This window comes from Carya illinoinensis, chromosome 16 (assembly GCF_018687715.1).
Source record: "Carya illinoinensis cultivar Pawnee chromosome 16, C.illinoinensisPawnee_v1, whole genome shotgun sequence".
Lineage (NCBI taxonomy): Eukaryota > Viridiplantae > Streptophyta > Magnoliopsida > Fagales > Juglandaceae > Carya > Carya illinoinensis.
Window position 1 is genome coordinate 10851008 of NC_056767.1, and position 19408 is coordinate 10870415.

The 19408-nt window shown below is 37.0% G+C and overlaps 2 protein-coding genes across 2 annotated transcripts; one reads left to right on the plus strand and one right to left on the minus strand.

The window, feature by feature from the left end:
* The first annotated feature begins 779 nt into the window (after window positions 1-779).
* LOC122299608 lies at window positions 780-3792 on the plus strand. Its single transcript, XM_043109993.1, has 3 exons — window positions 780-1194; window positions 1341-1556; window positions 3415-3792. Exons 1-3 carry the CDS (start codon window positions 940-942, stop codon window positions 3490-3492), a joined length of 549 nt encoding a protein of 182 aa, XP_042965927.1. The 5' UTR covers window positions 780-939; the 3' UTR covers window positions 3493-3792.
* Window positions 3793-4598: 806 nt separating this feature from the next.
* Window positions 4599-19333, minus strand: LOC122299607 (protein ESSENTIAL FOR POTEXVIRUS ACCUMULATION 1-like). Its single transcript, XM_043109992.1, has 10 exons — window positions 19066-19333; window positions 14287-14375; window positions 13146-14048; window positions 12955-13066; window positions 12674-12862; window positions 11397-12182; window positions 8565-11289; window positions 5751-5944; window positions 5540-5599; window positions 4599-5182 (listed from the first exon to the last, which is right to left on the minus strand). Exons 1-10 carry the CDS (start codon window positions 19136-19138, stop codon window positions 4797-4799), a joined length of 5517 nt encoding a protein of 1838 aa, XP_042965926.1. The 5' UTR covers window positions 19139-19333; the 3' UTR covers window positions 4599-4796.
* Window positions 19334-19408: the final 75 nt, after the last annotated feature.

Below are 19408 nucleotides of genomic sequence, written 5' to 3' on the forward strand. Positions count from 1 at the left end.
CACAATTTACGGTTACAAATATCTTTTTTATTTTTTTTCCCCATTTTTTTGGTCATACTGTGAAGTTTATCCAAGGCAATCGATTAAAGCCCATAAGAAAATGCAATTAATTAAAAATTGGTGGGGAAAATGTAAAAAAGTAATGCTAGCCATCCTTTTTACTATCACGTTCTCACCATTTTAAAATATTTAATAATTAAAACCTACTTGTTATGTTTTATTTGTGAATCAATTATTTATTATCACCTTAGGAGATGTTGAGGAGATGATTTAAAAATAATGATAAAAAGAATTTTTTTTTACAATATTGGTATAAAGGTAAATAAATTAGTTCTTTATATTTATCTTTTTTCTCTAAAAGTATGGGTGTAATCGCTTCGGTTCGGCTATTAAATAAACAAAAAAAATAATAAAAAATAATAAAAAAGTGATAAGATGATAGTAAATTATCATTATTATTATTATTTAATGAAATCAATTATAAAAAAAAAAAAAAAAAAATCAAAAACAAAAACAGCTAGTCAATGTAGAAGTCGGGAACCTTAGGATGACGGACCTGTCATTTGGCATTACAATTTACAGCACCCCTCTACATGTATGGAATGTATGAAATGTAAACATCAAAGAACGAAACAAACATTTTCTAAGAGGTCACTCATTTTCATTACAGCGATTTTTAATATTTATTTATAATTATATTTTAAAAGAGTATTTTTTATCAAATAAAATTGCATGATTGCAAGGAGCATGGTAACTCTATCCTTTCTCACTTATAACTTAGGAGAGTCCCGTATTATGTCGGAGTCGGACTGTCCAAAAAAACTCCCCACTTTCTCTCCCTGATCTCTCTCTCAGAGTCAAACAGCTGTCTGTCGGTCTGTCTCAGTAATTTATAACTCAATCCACGAAAGAATAGGGAAATAGAAGAGAAAAGGCGCGATGACAATGAACGGCGACGTTCCACCGACAACAGTAGCACTTCCTTCTTCGACGTGGAAGAAAGAGAACTCCGACGCGCATCCTGGGTTCTTTGGCAAGACCCGGCCATACAAGTTCTGGGCTCTGGCCGCCATTCTTCTCCTCGCTTTCTGGTCCTTGTTCACCTGCTCCGTCACTCTCAAATCGTCCGCCGGTGATCTCACCAGCTTCTCCGGCCATACCCACTCTCACATCCGTGACGATCTTGATATTCTCGTACTCACCCACCTCTCTCTCTCTCTCTCTCTCTCTCTCTCTCTCTCTCTCTCTCTCTCACTCACACACCCATTGATCGTCGTACATGACTTTTGTTGGTCTTGATTTTGCTCTTTTTTTTTTTTGGGTTTGGGGGGTGGGTATAGGAAGTGGAGGAGAGAGAGAAGGTGGTGAGGCACATGTGGGATGTATACACTCAAAGCAAGAGTCACAGACTGCCTAAGTTTTGGCAGAAAGCTTTCAAAGCTGCTTACGAGCATTTGGTTAGTGATATTCCCGGCGTCCGGGACTCTGCCGTTTCCGAAATTGCCAAGATGTCCATCAGCTCCATCACTCTCGACCCGCTTCCTGCTCAATCCCAGGTAATATATCAACCTCTTCTTCTTGATTCTGTTGTTGATGTGTGTGTGTGTGCGCGCGCGCGTGTCCAATAGGTTATTTAATAATTCAGGTTTCTTGCGTTAAGAACAACAGCTTGTGATCAGGTTTTTACGTTTTGATTAGCAAAACTTTTGCAATTAGCGTTTGCTTCTGTTAGAGATAAACTCAGATCAAGATTTTGATTTGATTTTCTCTCTAACAGCTTCTGTTCGAAGTTTTTCCCTTTCAGGGTTGGAGCTGAAATTGAATAATGATGATTTATCTATGTCTGGATACATTTTTCTTCCCTGAATCTTTTTGCTCTAGCATGCAGTTCTGGGGAATTGAGGTCCTGGCTATTGCAGTGGCCGGTGATGAAAGTTTACCCAAAATCATTAAGTTAGAGAACTAGCCAACCATATACATAATAACGACTCCAATTAATTAACAGAACTTTGTTTACTATTTATATTACAGGTCTTTTCCATGACTGTTTGAGAACTTCAAAACTTGTTTAAAGCTTTCTTTTAAACAGAACATATTATTTTGGAAATAGCATGTTCAAAGCTTACTTGAAATGATCCATAGGGTTATTGCTGAAGGCTCGAAGTCAAGATGCAATCCCATGTCGGTATAGTTTGACTTGTCCTATGATGTTTTTGTTTTTGTTTGTTATGAGTCAGCCCATGCTCAAGGTAAACCAAAAGATTAATGCTTCTAGTAAGACAAATTCCAAGATCAAATAAAAAGTCATATTTTACCGAATATTCTCATATTCCCTTTGCATTCATTCATTTTACTAATGCAAGTTGTTTACAATTGCCAACTGGCAATTTAAGATAAGATTTCAGTTTCATTAAATTATTTGATATGCAATATCTGTTGACTTTTCTTCCATTGCTCTATATGGTCTCTGTCAGGGACAGTTCAGTGGAGTGTTAATATAAGGCCTTTCCATTGTTTGATTACATTTACTCTTTTTGTTTTTCTTCCCTTTCATTTATCCTAATTTTCTCCAATGTTTTAAATCGATTCTTCTTAGCAATTGATTATTTTGTAACACTTATTTTAGCTTGATCTGATTTTCTGGAATGCAAGCTTTATATATTTTGAACATACTGAGATAAAAACCTGATGCATTATTCTTTTTTAGTACTAGAGAGGGATGTATATTTTTTCACAACCCTGGACCGGCATTTTTGTTCTATAAGTAAAATTGCTAGATGATTATAAAATCACACTACAACTAAAATACGATACAGAAAATTATAAATACTTGTAGAATGTGTCAAGTTGAGGTAATTAGCATTACAAACTTCTAATGCTGTAAATTAAATTACTAGAAGCTGGGTTTTCCGCTCACTAGTCCGCTCTCCAGGTAGCCATCAATGGGAGAGGACTAGAATTATATTCTGAGTAATAGGAGAATTGTGTTTTGTGACAACCTAATTTAGAAAACCAAAACACAATATACATTCATACATGCATACATATATATGATACAAAATGAGATCCTAACGCTGAAAGGGTAAGATTGGTTGGTGGCTTATCATCACCAATGACAAGAAGATTGTTGGACATGGATGCTATTATCCTGGTTATATTCTTCAGTTGGTTTAACTGCTGCAGTCTCATTTGATATTTTCTGAGTTCTAGTTTGGAAGAAGACGAGACATTAAATATAATGTATAACTGATATGGAAGTCCTGTAAATTTTGTGAACAAGGGGTGCTCTCTAGACTGTCAGAGGATTGTGTAAATTTTTTATTTAGAATTCTAATGTCTGTTCAATCATGAGCCGAAGAGCAGGATTTTAACACGCTATTGCCATCGTGTTTGTGTTGTTGTTATGCTGTCCAGAGTACTAGACTTTCAAGAAAGAGCCCCAAACAAGCAGGAAAAGTCGAGCAGGCAAGTACTGTTGGGAGTAGCCGATAACTGGATTCTTCATTCATGTATTTATACACTTTGCCATATCCCACTTCCTGCTTAAAGTTCGGCAGAAAATGGTAACGAGCTGGAGTAATGCTGCTATATATTTGAATCTTTGATAATGGAAAAGACTTCAATCCAGATGTAGTTTACACTTGACCTTCAATCTAGGGGTCAAAGTTCTACTCGTTTGTAAAAAACTTTTCTGTATTTTCAATTTTTTTTAAGAGTAATGTTAGATAAAAGTAGGCTTTTTCATAGGAAAATGTTAGTTAAATCAATAAAAGTGACTGATTGAATTTTTTATTTACTTAATAATTAAGGAAGTGAATATTAATGAATTGGAATTTTTTTTAATTTTTTAGAAATGTTTAAAGTTGTATAAAAAATGATTAAAAGAAGAAAAGAAAAAAATAAAAAAGTGGATTTACACTCGTCGGTTGATTTCTTCGATAATTCATCTGTCCATGTAACACGGTCCTATTTTATATGGGTATTAGATTTATTTTTTATTTTTTTTTTAAAAAATGCGCAAAACTTGCATGTATTAGTACTGTATAAATCTTCCTTTTCTTAATATTACTCATTAAAGAACTAATCACTTTGACTGAGGTAAGCTACACGCTTGAAATCAAATCTTTCAAGAAAAGCAAGGAGTTATAACATCTTTCTTGGGCAATCAATTACATCGCTAAAGGTTGTAGCTCAAGTAGAGAGAAGTCTAAAGCGCCCGCATTGTGAAGACAGGAAACAAGGGGTTGGGGTGCAGGTTGAGTATTAGTTCCATGGAAAACAAAGGGTTGGAGTCGGGATGATGTGTTCCCTTCCAATTCGGGACTTGGTATATTTTGGATTGTTTTTCACAGGCTTTTTAGGTCATTAGTCTCTCTAATATGGGCTAGGTCATTAGTGTACTTGGTTACTCATTTTGATATTTATAATATTTTTACTTATTAAAAAAAAATATTACTCATTAGGCTAAACAACATCTGAACTCGAGTCATTCTGCCCAATTCTAGTTAAAATTTCAGACTACACTTGTCACTAACCCGATCCCTGCTTGATTAATGCAAGTGACAAATAGGTGTCCACAAAAATAAGGGAATAGAAACTGAAGGAACAAAAGAAGACAGACTAAGGTTACCTTGATAATAGGATTACACCTCTCTCAGACTGACAAAAACGGTTGAGCAGATACTAACAAGAGTACTGCTGAAGAGCTCTATGAAGAAAACAAAAATCCTAAAGCGAAAACCATTTACAACCGGTTAAAAGCCAAAATGTATTTACAACTGGCTCCAAAAACTGACCTAATCTTCAACTGTCTGGATCTCACCCATCATGATCCGGTTACTGACAACATTAAATCCCAAAACCGTAGGGCTAACCTTCTTTCCTTTTTTCCCTTTCTTCTTTCCTCCCCCTTTTGAGGACCCATCAGGGCCAATTGTGGTATCACGATCGATGTCCCCAACACCTGCATTGCCAGAATTCACATCTCTTGCGATGAATCCAGTGACCCGCTTGTTCCGACTTTGAAAGGCAATGTCAAGGACATCTGCTGGTAACAACTCCATGTAGTTGAGGAATTTGTCAATGAACTCATGATTGGGATCAAATGATCCGAGGTTCTCTATCAGAAGCATCTCAGCCTCTGATCTGGACTGCTTCAAGCAAAATTCAAGGATACTTGTATCTAGCAAGGATGAAAGGACAATTGCATTCCATCAGGCAAAAACCACAAGATCAATTGACTTCTGAGCTGTAATGCTAGCAAGGTTTCTAACAAGTGAGACATGGCACGAGGAACAAAACTACTGTAATCAGATTCCAGGTAATAAATGGGGCACTGGACCTTGTATTCAGCAAGACGTCTGGTATTTTTTTTCTCTAATTTTAGTTGTACTTTCTTGGCTAACAGAAAATTGCAAAAGAGTACTTTACAGCTAGCCTCTTTGTTCTTCATTTTTTCCGGTAGCCAAGACTCAAATTTCATATATTTGAACTACTTAAAAATAAAATTTCTGGGAACTCTGAGTCTAATCAAATTTACCTTCTGTTCCAACAAGCCTGAGACACTCACTCTGGCACCAATCTCTGAAGTCTGTAGCTTCTGCAAGATTTAAATAAAATAATAATATATAAAAAAAAAAAGCCACTCCAGACAAAAGAAAGTAAGAGGAAGAGGAGGAAGGGGGGGGGGGGGGGGGGGGGGTGCGGGTGTGTGGTGTACATGGGTCAATTGAAAGAGCAAAATGGCTTACCTGAATGATTGGTCATGACATCTCTTTTCCCCTTTGAGGAAGCCTGCGCAGAGGCAGGTGAGGATGAAAGAGATCTATCAGCAGGTCTGCCACCAACCGACTTTTGTCGACTCAATGATCCAGACGAAGCACCTTTGACAGATGTGCTTTTGATTGCCCTATTGCCCTGGCTTGCAAGATGAGGGAAATCTGCCCTGCTTACAGGAAACAACGAACCTCCACTTTTCAAACACTACAATTAAATCTCCATGGATACATGGATAATGTGGAAGATAAAATGACAAGTACATCGATAATATGAAAGACTTTTTCTGAACTTAGTATATGTAAATAACAGTAGCAGTAGTGAAAATGCAAACTTAAATCTCAGTGCAGCATATATGAACATTAAGGCAGTGGTGTCCATCAAAATGCAGCTCGGGTTAGCATTTTGAGCCAATGTTCAACCAAACTCTATCCGGATATATTATTTGTAGTAGTTAGTGCATATGAAGATTTAGTCCAACATTGCATGCTTCACAAATTGATTATCTCTGACTTGACCGATAATAATGTCAGAAATGTTTCTATTGACCATCCCCTCTCCCGGAACTTTTTATTTATTTTTTTTATCAATAAACAAGAATTTTATTGAGATATAGATAGGCATAGCCTAAGTACACAGGACACATATAAGAGCAACACCTAAGAATAAGTATCCAGTGATACAAGGAAATCATAGATAAGAAAATGTGTTCAGATAAATAAATTTCTGGAAGAATTATTGACTTTCCGATTTTTGGTTGACACCTTGAAAACAATATGGAAAAGCATTTCTGATGTTTGGTTGCATTGAAACCATGACTATTTATACGACTTCATATATTTATAATTTTAATTCATAATATTAGTATACTCTAAAAAAATAAAAAAATCAAAGAGAGAGCATGTGAGGGGGAGATAACATCAAATCTGACGATCTTCAAGATTATTGTCAATAATAAAATCCTTCAAGCAAAAAATTATTTCTTTTTTATTTGAGCAAAAAAATATATATTCTATTGCGTGGGTGAAGAAAAAGCATAAAGCAAGGGGTGGAAAACGACTTACTGCCCTGGAGAGGGCTAAGTCATTTTCCACCTCATGCACATGCTTTTCCCATCAACCCTGTAGCCATTTTCCATTAACCTCTTTTTTCCTCCTTTCCAAACAGGCCAAGAGATGAAAATGTTTACCCAGAAAATATTTTGATGATATGCATGAGGCTGTTTTCATAATATGCATATGTAGATGTTTGTATGTTAGAGAATGAAAACATCTCTGACTGAAAGATCATATTTGAAATTGGGCGGGTTTTGGGTTGCCAAACATATCCTAAACCCCACCAGAGTATATTGGGCCCCTCATCTCTACACAACCAATCACCAGTACCAGCAGACAACTATATTTCCAAAGCCTGGTCTTCAAAAATATGAAAAGATAACAGATTTTGACCACAGACTAAAACTGAAAATATGGTCTGCTTGTGGAATGTCAAAACAGAGGCCTGAAAAAGACTTTTTCACCCAAGAAACTTCAATACTTCATAGACCCCAGGGAAAGTCACCACAAACTTACCAAGCAGAAGTTTCTAAGGTATTGTCATATTGAACTAACGAGGTTATATAAAACATCTTTCAATTACAATTACAAATTATAAATATCTAAAATAATGTTATACGAAGAAATTGGAAAGTTGTAACTGTTTCTAGTTCTTAAATAGGTGTATGCTTTTGTATACCTCTAGTGTACTTGGGCTATGCCTATCTTTATATCAATGAAATATCTTATTACTTATAAAAAAAAAAAGGAAATTGGGGAGCAACAAACAAAAACACAGAAATTAGGGAACTAGCCAATAGCATACACAGCCATCGGTTTTTTTGTGCAAAAACAAGCATCTCTATATAAACTTATTATCGCAGCTGTTTAATAAATGATATAGCCCACGAGTCACAAAATGTTATAAGATAAAAGAAAAAAGATAGTAGCATACTAATGGCACCACCGCCAATAAGAAAATGTAAGCTTCATTAGAAAAGCTCCAGATTGGGAGGTGGATGCCTTAGTGAATTTTTTAATCTGTTGCACTCCACTAGACAGAAGAAGCGAAGAAAAGATTATTTGAGCCCCTTCCAAGAGAGGCATATTCAGTGTTTTCATTATTTCAATAATATCCCTGTTCCTCAACATAACAAACCCTTTTCTTGGAAGAGTATTTAGCAAATTAAGGTTCCTTTGAAAACTGCATCTTTCTTGGAAACCCACTTTAAAAAGGATTCTCAATGTGTAAATTAAGGAAAAGACATTGATGTTATTGATTGGTGCTGCATGTGTCGTATCTTTTACTCCATTGCGAGATTGCCTGTGCTTTGCAGAGTGACTTCCTCAGTCAGATTGATTTGGCTTGGGTCATGCCTAGCGAAATTGTGGACCCCTTTTTAGAAAGGGCTGCAAATTACAAAAGTGTGGAAAATGGTCCCAACTAGCCTTAGAGGTTTATTTGGAATGGGAAAAAAATGGAATCTTTAAGGACCACAAATGAACGTTAGGGGTGCTTTAGCTTTCTCTCCCAAAAAAATAAAAAAAAAAACCTATAAACTCCTTTGGACAGCCTCTAGACTTTAATGGGCTAAACTTTCATGATATTCTTGTATCTTTTTCTCCTAGATAGATCTCTCTTATTTAATAATAATTTTTTACTTACCAAAGCAAGATTTTCCAACACAAAGCAACATGAAATAGACAAAACCAGAAGCTCAATAACATAAAGATAGAGAGAAACGCAAAACATACTGCTTGGTTTCATGCTTTGATTGATCAATTGGGCCCCAGAATAGGTCATCATCTCCTTTATATTTTGATTGAGACGGATGAGAATTGATCTGGATTGGAGATGCAGCCTTAGCAGGAGAAGATGCAGAAAGTGACCATGAAGACCCATTGGTGCGGGTAGACAAAGTAGGCTGGGATTTCTGAGAAGTTGGAATCTGGTTTGAATTTTGGGTGGAAGATATCTTTTTCTCCTGCTCCTTCAGGATGTCCCTTAAAGATGTAGGTTTAGGAAGCTTCCCAGAGTCAGCAGACCATGCCGGAGAAGGGGAAGGGTTAGCTGACTCTCCCTTCCAAAGAACAAAGTCTCCTAGGGAAGGCCCTGACGGGATTGCAGGCAACACTTCCTTCTCCTGCTGTATCTGACGAGAGATTTTCCCTCTCTCAATGGGACTTGAACTGATGGAAACATCAGCAGATGCAGGGGATACTGAAACCTTAGCTCCAGCACCCTTAGCTTTGGCTGATTTTTTCCGACTCTTTTTAGTGTCTTTAGCCTCAATAAAGTTATAATCATCTATGGTATCTGAATGGGTGGTCATAACTTGTGGGGTAGCCAGGCTAGATACTGTGTCAGGAACATCTACATCTCTTTCACTAGACTTTGCCAATACTTCTTCTGCCAAAAGGTCATGTAAGTGGCTCTTCTCTCTCTTAGGGATCGCAGAAGCTTCAGGTTTCCCCACACTTAACTCAATATTCCCTGCATCTCTGCGAGTTTCCCTATACATTTTTGAATCTGGATTCGTCACAACTCCCACCCAAGGAGTTGACAAACTCATAGAGTTGACAGAACTGGTGATCTCAGACACCACCAGTTCTGTCTGTGCTTTCCTCTGTTCTTCCTGTTGAATTTCCAATAATGACTTAGGCTTGAAGCCAGGAGCAGGTTTCCAAGCTCGTTGTCCAGTATTTGTTTGGCTAATCTGCATTGATACTGACCCAAGAACTCCCAAGTCATTATTGGCTTCAACAGTTTCAATTTCATCAACAAAAGCTCCAGCAGGTACAGAGCCTTGAACTTGTTGGGACTCCACATGTTCAATAGTAGAGATCCTAGATTTACTGACTCTCTCATCCCTTGTCTTCTGAAGAGACGTTCCATATGGACCATCTCCAGCTCCAACATCTGTCTCAACATTCTGACTTTCAATTGCAGATTGCTTAAATTGCATTACAGATGAATCCTTGGGTACTTCTTTTGCCTGTTCAGAAGATGAGTGTGATTTGCAAGACTTTTGCTTCTTAGTCTTCTTCTCAGAAGCTTTTCTTTGCTCTCGTACTTCAACATTCTTAATTTCTACCACCTTAGGGGGCTCAATATTGTCCCTTTGCCTTTCAACATGCTGTTCTTCAAGAAAAACACAAGGCTGAACCTTGACACCATCAGCATGCTCAGGTACAGAAACTTCACTCTCACATGTTCCTGCAGATGACACAGCAACAGAGACAGGCACAGACTCTGAAGTAATTCCAGCGGTCACAACCATGACATTTCTATCAACCCCTAAACTGTCTTCTGATTTTTGCCCCACAGCTCTAGGAACATGGAATTCAGAATCAGGGGTAGATTTCTGCACATGCTGTGGCGGTTCAACAGGTCTGCTCATCATCTCACCCAAATGGGGGTTTTCATGGAAAGGTGATGTCAGCAATGATTCTTTCTGATGGGTATCATTAATTTGTTCTGGAACAGTAGCACCCCAATTTTTTTTATGGCTGACGTTTCCAAATAATTGATGAGGTAGATGCAAAGAAGCTTCAGAACTTACACTATTATTGACATCCTGATTAGTTTGCGGAGGCAATTTCACAAAGTTAGTATTGTGCTGATCTTTCACGATGGGAATTGGCACCTGTGTACCAATTTGATGCATTTCTTGTGATGGCTGAAGACAAGGTTCTACAGATGCATTCCCTGTTGGTATTGCGGCTGCCTGTAACTGTCCAAAAGATGGATCACCAAAATGCTGGTGGGGTTGATGCTCCGACAGCACCTGAGAAAGCAACTGTTGTTGTCGTAATAAGTGTTGCTGCTCCTCCTGTTTCTGTTGCTGCTTAAACAGCAGGAGTTTATCAAACAATGACATCTGCTGTGCTTGAACTGGTGCCTGCGAATGTAACTGCAACAAATACTGTTGTTGAAGCACACTTAATAATTGTGGATCTTGTGCTAAGCCAGACGAAAGTAACTTTTCAGGTGTCAAAATACTAGATGGATTGTCTGATGCTTGAGCAACTGGGTTTGTTAAAGACGGCTGGTTTTGTGATAGCAGCCTCTGTTGTTGGAAACTCTGCTCATGATGGAAGTCAATTTTATTCTGTAGTAGATCTGTTCCACCTTGGACATTAAAGTTTGGCCAACCAGAGAGGCCACTATTTACACCAGAGGATGAACGGCCAGATATGCCTTTGAGGGAAAAGTCAGCATTTTGATAATTTAGAGGCTGACAAGGATTGTCATTTATGGAAGATAGAAGCTTTGACTGTGGTGTTGTGGAGTCTGGGACAATACCAGACTCTGAAACCAAGGATGTAGCATCTCTTCCAGGCCAATATGGATAAGGATTAGGTAAGGACCTCTGCCGTTCAAGAGCCATTCTCTTCGCCAACAGGTAAAGGTTGTTTCCACTATCTACTCCTGACGGAGGTGTTATACTAGAGTTAGTTCCAATATATCCTTGCATACCTACAAAATACTCATAATCATCAAAGTGACTTAAGGTGATGTCTGGTAATAATTAATACAATTTTCAATCTAAAAATATATTTAGAAGAACAAAAAACAAAACCAACCTTCAGAAGAAGCAAACTTATCCAGTGGTGAACTGCTCATATTACTACCAGACATCAGTGACTCCAAAAATCTATTCTCAGCTTCTGTCATCGAACCATGTCTATGCCTGGATTCGTTCCTCAAAATATCTACCTCAGTTAAGCCAGTATGAAGCTTCCCAAAGCTACCAAAGTTTGCCTTGCTAGATGCATCTACAAATTCATTCTGTTTTGGTACAGTAAATCCAGGTGGTGGCCCAGCTTTAGCTCGTAAATGGGGCATAACATCACCAAGTGTTGACCAAGGCAAATCATTTGGACTTGGGCAGACCAGCAAATCTAAACCAAAATACCCACTCTCAAACCATGAAATTATGTCACTCCCACTAAAAGGACCTTGGAGTCTTCCTTGGGGATCTTTATAATAAAGAATTAACTCCTCTGGAGAAGGTTTCAGACCTTTCCTGGCTTCCTGTTCCCTGTCCATAACTCCAGATGTCTGCCTCTGGAGAACAGGATCCTCACTGGTTTGCCACTTGGTTTCGTCTTTCATTTCAGATGGGTTAGCCAATGTATTTTCCCATTCATTATTTAGTTGTTCCTTGGGTGGATCTGACCATCCCAGGTCAGAGGACCTTGACCTGCCATCACTTGTAATCTCTCTCAAATCATGCAAAGCATTATGTGAACGTTGTCCCTGCAAAGGGACTCGCCATGTAGTGGCAGGAACAGAAGTGTTTCCTGGGAGGTTTGATTCCCTATGAATAAGCACCTCGGTCTTGCCATAAGAATCACCATCTCTGAAAGCTGCAGATAGAAAATACAAATAAACAGATTAAAAGATGGAAAGTGTGTTTCCATGCTTATAAGATGCTGTTACCGAGTGTACCATCTAAAAGATGGGGAAACAAGGATCAAAACTCCACACACAATGACACATAAAAGTAGAAACAAAACTTCCAGGACCACCACGAAATAGAAATCAGAAAGTAATAAAAATAAAAACAATCGAACAACAAAAACAAAACAAAACAAACCCAATTGACCTACATCATGAATCAAACCAAATTAAATAAACATACATATTTATTCCACAATTCTTTTCCAGGTGAATGGACAACTAAATTTAAAGATGCAATTGGCAGCTAAGATTATTTAATTACATAAAATTATGATCAAGCAGAACAATTTTTAACAAGGCCATCTTGCATCATAAAAATCCAACCAAATGGAAAAGTGGCTTTTCTTTAACTCTTATTTTGGCATAATCACTGAAAACACCTTTCAAGAATCCATACCTTCAGCTTTAAACTTGTTATCTGAGCATGACTTATGATCCTGCAGGGTTTCCATTGTAAAGTTGGACTCATGATAGTGTGTGCGCCTCTCAAATGAAGAGCCTTCTGAAATATCCACCGAACCACCTCTTGAATCATCAGCACTTTCATCTCCATAATTTTCCAATGCATGAAAATCTTCCTTAGAGCCTGCTAAGACAATACAATTCCAAAAAACGTTAACCCTTTCCAAAAGTATGCATTAAGTTAACATTTGAATACATCTTGATAATAAGCACTACCTAGTTTGGTTCGTCTTGACTGTGTAAAATCTGTTGAGGTCTTTCCGTCTTTAGATATCTGCGGTGCACCACTACTTACTATATCGCCTTTGTCAATTTCCTTCAGAACAGCCTACTCAACCAGACATATAAAATCAACTGCTGAGCATACCAATAACATTCTACAAAGCCATTCATTAAAGAAAAATTACCATTTCCTCAGAATTCGGTGCATGAAGTGCCAAGGGCTCTAATGGTTCATCTTGTGTAAGATAAGGAACATGCACAAACCCATCAACCAACTTCTTATATGAAATCGTATCAATTTGGAAGAGATCAAGCAACTTTGTCCTACTATATCTCAAACGGAAAGGTTCCCCATGGCCAGTCTCAACCTTACCTACACCACCTCCTAGAGAATGTGTGCTCATAGAACTGCCACCATAGCTTCCCCTTCCACGTACTACAGAAAAGGTTGGAGGTGTACTTTCCCCACGCCCACGACCATAAGAAAATGTAGGAACTTGTTTGCCAGGTGTTAGTGTTGGGTGAAGAGGAGGCTCTCCTCGTCCTCGGCTTTGCAAGGAGCTAGATCGCCATGGCCGATAATGATCCCCATCCCTATCATCCTTTCCTTGGTTGGTTACATGAGACAACCCTTTATCAAGATGCACATCACCATCTTTGCCATAGTCTAACCACTTCTCACGCAAACCTTCAGTTTCCTTATCATCTGGCCCCCAGCGTGTGTTCCACTTGCTCTCGCGCCGTTGTTCATAAATAGTATCCCTATTACTTGAGTCAGACCACCGATCAGATGGAACACGACGCAATTCTCCAAGGTATCTAGAGGACAAATTGTCCATCCTACGATCTGTTTTGCGAATGTCACCAAGGTCTCTATCTCCATCCCTCCAACGGTCTTTGCGTATGGAGTAATTAGTGTCTCTTTCTTCATCACGCCAACGGTCACGACGACCAGTTTCCATATCAACCAAGGATGGCCTAAAAACATCCTTTTTCTTATGGCTTTCATGGATCTCGTCACCATTTTTAGAGGATTCCATAGTATCTGAGCGATTGCCATAAGCTGGACTCAGATTGAAAGGGTTTTCCTGAATGAAAAATAAAACAGCTGAAGCAATAATAAAACATGAAGGAAAAAAGATGGGACATATGGTGATAACAATACTTATCATAAAAAAAAAAAAAAAAAAAAAAAAAAAAAAAAAAAACACATGCAGATAACAGCATCCCAGAAACTGAAAATAAAACACATTAACTTTCTCTGTGGAAATATGCACGTGTGAAAGGACTATGCAAAAATACAGTCAAAATGAAACAACAACACACCAGAGTTCCTATTCCAGGCTTACTCTCCCCTGGCTTTGGCAGAAGCCACTGTGGTGAAAGTGGAATAGTACTTTCAGACACTTGAACATCTGCAAAGATCAAGCAACTGTATCAATAATAATATTAAAATCTAGTAAAAATAAAAGTAAAATATCAACCAAGTCTGAATTGGTAAACATTACGCTTTCCAGCAACCCATCAACTTTATTTGGTTAGACAAAAGTTTTTGAGAGATGGGAGACCTTATTCGATGACTCATATTTGAACATAAACAATAGAAGGGTCACTCTCATTATAAAACAAGAGAAAGCCAGACTTTTTTTTTAATCAATTTAAAGCATTAATCAGAAATGTGACACGAGATAAAGCACCAAATTTATTTTGAGAATTTGTTTGAGATTAGGTTTTGGGAAAGGGGAGAGAAAATTTTAATTAAAAATATTTTTAAAATAAGTATCGTATTGGAGTTTGTCAAAGTGGATAGATAAAGTGGAAAAATTGTTTAAATATATTTTTTAAGATTATTTTTGTTTTGAAGTTTGTAAAATTTGTATTAATTTTTGTGTTTGAGTAATGATTAGATGAACAGTTGAAAATTTGAAATAGAAAAGTTTTTGAGATTAAAAAAAAAAAAACGTTTCTTTTCACAAATCAGATGAAATGAGTTGAGTGGAGTTGAGATTAAAGTTGAAAATTGAATAAAATATTGTTAGAATATATTTTTTTAATATTATTTTTATTCTAGGATTTAAAAAAGTTGAATTGTTTATTTTATTTTGTGTAGGGATTTGGGAAAGTTGTAACGATTAGATTAGATGAGATGAGATGAATTGAGTTGATGAAAACAAACCGGTAAAGATGTTTGGTTTAATTTAGAAAAAATCTTGGAAAATTCTAGTAAACCAAACATGGCCTTAGAGTCTGAACCATAAAACAAGTTACGTACTTAGCAATTCACTCTGATGTCCAGTATTAGTCACCAAGTACATAATTTATTTTCTATTTTTTCCTCCATCATATTCTTCCACACGAAATACTTCATTGGATATAATCTAAATAATGAACCACCATGCATGACTTTAGTATAAAAGGGAAGCCAGGTATCAATAAAATCACACATATGTTTGGTGTGGTGATGTTGCCTTGAAGAATGCTTTCCCTTCTCTTTATAGGATTGCGCTGGATAAGGGGCGATAACATGGACATTTCTTCTGGTTCTCTTCAATGGTCTGTGAGGTTTATTAGAGCTTTCCAGGATTGGGAGGTGGGGGATATTACTGAATATTACAGTGCATTATATGCGCTGAATTTAAAGGCTGGAGGGGAAAGGATAGGTTGCTTTGGAATCATTAGGGGAACAAGAACTTATCGTTCAGATACTTTTAAAAGGTTTATGTGTCGACCCATTCTTCCATTGTTTTCCCTTGGAAGAGCATTTGGAGGAGTAATGTTCCTCTCAAGATCGCTTTCCTTGGCTAGCTGGCCTCCCATGGGAAAATATTGACTATTGATAAGCTGAGAGAGGGCGGTCTTTTTATAATGGATTGCTGCTTTATGTGTAAAAGAAATGGAGAATCAGCAGATCATCTTCTTCTTCATTGTGATGTGGTTAAGGCTTTATGGGATGAAATCTTTACTAGGCTTGGTATTGCATGGGTAACACCTAGGAGGTGGTAGATTTATTGTCATGTTGGAGAAGAATGTGGGGCAATCGTCAAATCTGTTTGGAATATGGTGCCTTTGTGTTTAATTTGGTGTACTTGGAACGAGAGGAATGGTCTTTGTTTTGAAAATAGGGAACGTTTGATGGGAGGGTTCAAGACTTTTTCTTTCATACATTGTTACTTTGGGCTTCGGCTATTATATTGAATGGGATTAATTTTAATGACTTTTATGCTGTTTTTCACAGTGCTTAGCTTGTAATTAGGTTCATCTCTTGTATACTTCCTATGTACTTGGGCCATGCCTAGTTATGTAGATTAATAAGTTCTTCTTGCTTATCAAAAACACTTACACTTGCCACTAGATCCAACCCCAAACAAAAAGGCTGGTATAGAAGCCCCAATTACCTAAATTAAATCTTAATAAAAAGTTAAACCAACAATCCAAATCACTAAGACATCCAACCATGACATTTTCTTGATACAGAAAACTTACAAAAAACTAGGTTACAATAGCAGATGACTAGTAATATTATACACAATATTTGGCATTCGATGGCCACATCTTCACGTTTTGGAACTTCCAGAAAAGTTATACTTTGTGACTTAAAAAATACACACAAAAAGAATCTCAAACTTCATTGTTAAGAGATCAACTAAGTTCTCATTGTGAAACTATATCAATGTCCACAGCCTTCCAATCCCTTCTTCTCTTCAACCCTTAAAGTGGAAAGGTCTACCAGTAGTTAAAGTCAATTGCTTGCCTCCTGAACAAGATATGTTTGCTCCAAGATTCTACAACAAATTAATGACCTTTTGTGGATTCGTAAGACATTACAATAGGCAGGCAAAATGATCAAAAAAACCTTTTTCTTTCACATGAAAGTCATTGTGATTGACTGGAGATGTACGTGTAAAAAAAGTGGGGAACCAAAAGACCACTTGCTATTTCATTGTGAGGCTGCCAGAACCCTGTGGAATGACTTCTTTGGAAGAGTTGGGTTACCATGGGTTATGCTCAGAAGGTTAAATTGGAGAGCTTTATGTAAACCCCCAAATTGTAGCAAAATGGAAGATGGTTGCCATATGCTTAGTTGCTGATTATGGTGTATTTGAAAGGAAAGAACTAATAGAAGCCTTGAAGATCGTGAACGGACAATGGACAAACTTAATAGTTTCTTCTCAATACTTTGTCTCATTGGGAAATTGTTATATATTTTAATTGATTAAGAGCACTCACAATGGCTTAGCCATTTTGCATTTGTATGCAAAATGCCTAACATGTCAAATAAGCTCTCCATTAGATTATGCAAAATATATATGAGTTAAAGTGCTTCTCTATATTTGGCATGCACTATTCATCTATGTAATATTTCTTTTATTTTCCCTCTTTTTCTTTATACTTATCACAATTACACTATCATATATAAAACATGGAAAATATATAATATTACTAGAATATTAAATATTGTATTCTAATAAAGAGAAAAAAAATTCATGATAAAAACTTTGTAAAACATGAAAAAATGGTAAAAAGTTCACAAAAAATAGGGTGAGTTTTTTTTTCTTTTCAATTTTTTTTCTTGTTGACAATGGAGAGATATTGCAATCACATTAATATATTTGAGAACATAGAAAATATTGAAAAATCTAAGAATATTATATATTTAATGAAAGTCACAATAAATATTTAAAACAAATAAATATATATTTAAATGATATAGGGAACAAATAGGTATACTACATTAAAAAATCATTAGCTAAAATAGATGAAAAGGAGTTTTGGTCAGCTATTTAGATAGAAAGTTAGGTAACCATTGGCAATGCTCTAAGCTTCCAAAATTTCCTTGGATTTGCTGCTATGTCTGAATTAGGTGCTCTTTAATGCACGTACCCCATGTACTCTGGCTATGCCCATTGTTCTTATCAATAAAATCTTCAATTGCCTATTTTAAAAATAAAACAGCATGGGCTCTAACAATAAGGCCTCCACATTGGCCACAACCCAAATACATACATATTTAGGAATAAGTAATCACATTTATATGCCAAGAAAATAAAAAAAAAAAAGTAATCCCACTTCTACCTCCTTCATCTATTTAGGAATAAGTCTTGTATTCTTTTTTCAAGTCCCAACTCCCAAGCAAGTTGTTGCATTACCAATTCTCCTTAACCTCACTATGTCTGCCTCTTTATTACAACTTGTTTCCCAGATTAATCAAACTTCACTATAACTACTATTCCAAATAGAAAAGTGGTAACTACGCCGATTGGGAGGCTGCAATATGGGAGATCTAAAAGTACAAGATTTCTTTATTTTTATATGTAGTAATGCAAGAACTTGCCTGATACGAACAATAAACTAAAATATAATGAACCAAAATGATAGTCATAACTTATGGCAACAAACAAAAACCAAAATAAAAATCTTCTATACACATGAAAGAAAATTAAGGAACTTTGTCCTAGAACTTATGTTGACCTATAGGAACCAGGTTATGTCCCGTTAATAGCTTGCTGTGCCAAGCTCCCAAGCGACAAGCCATCTCATCATATACATCATACCAAGTTTGGAGAAAAATTGAGGTATAAATCCAGTGTTTGCGTTCAAATGTTGTTTCAATGCAGCCGCTGGGTCACTAATCCCCAGCGACTTATAAGAAGAAAGGGACCGAGTAGCAGCGAGTATAAATAACCAAACGAGCAGAAGATTACTAACAGGAATGCCAAATAAACAGCTTTTTTAACCATTGTTATAAAAAATAAAAAATCAAAAATCAAATATTTTAGCTAAAGCATATATTATGATCCATTTCAAAGCGGAATTATTTCCATCCTTGCTCCAGGGAACCAAACTGGGAGTTGCCAAATGAAAAACGAGAACAAAGAAATGTACTGCCCAGTATAAACCAAAACCCTGAGAACAAAAAACATACAAAAAAACCAAGCTCAAATGCTTGAAATGTATCACATCAACACCGACCGAGGCAAACTTCGAACAATAAAGGGGAAAAAACGTCTCAAGTCTCCTAAAGGAATAAAGCTAGGAGACCAAAAGGCCGAATAAATCTTGAAGGAGAATGGGGGAGGCTCCGAAGAATCGAGAAATGGAAATTACCTTTGGAGATCTGCTGGGGAGGCGGCGCGACAGAGAGATGGCGACGGGAATCGGAGTCGATGCGGTCGGCCATGGATGATTAAAGACAGTTGCAGGGAGAGTGCGAGTGTGTGTGAGAGCAAGAGCCGAAGGAGAAACCCTTTTGCTTTTCGCTTTTGATTGCGCCTTTGAACGAGGAGGTGAGAGAAATAAAGAGAGCGTCTTGCGAGGGGGAGAACGGGAGGAGGGGGTGTAGGTTAAGGGGATGTATCCTAGTGGTTCACGTTAGTAGAATAGACGTCATATGTCGTTCCTGAACTTGACTAACCCTACTTCTTCTTTTTTATATGACCTGTAACCCTAC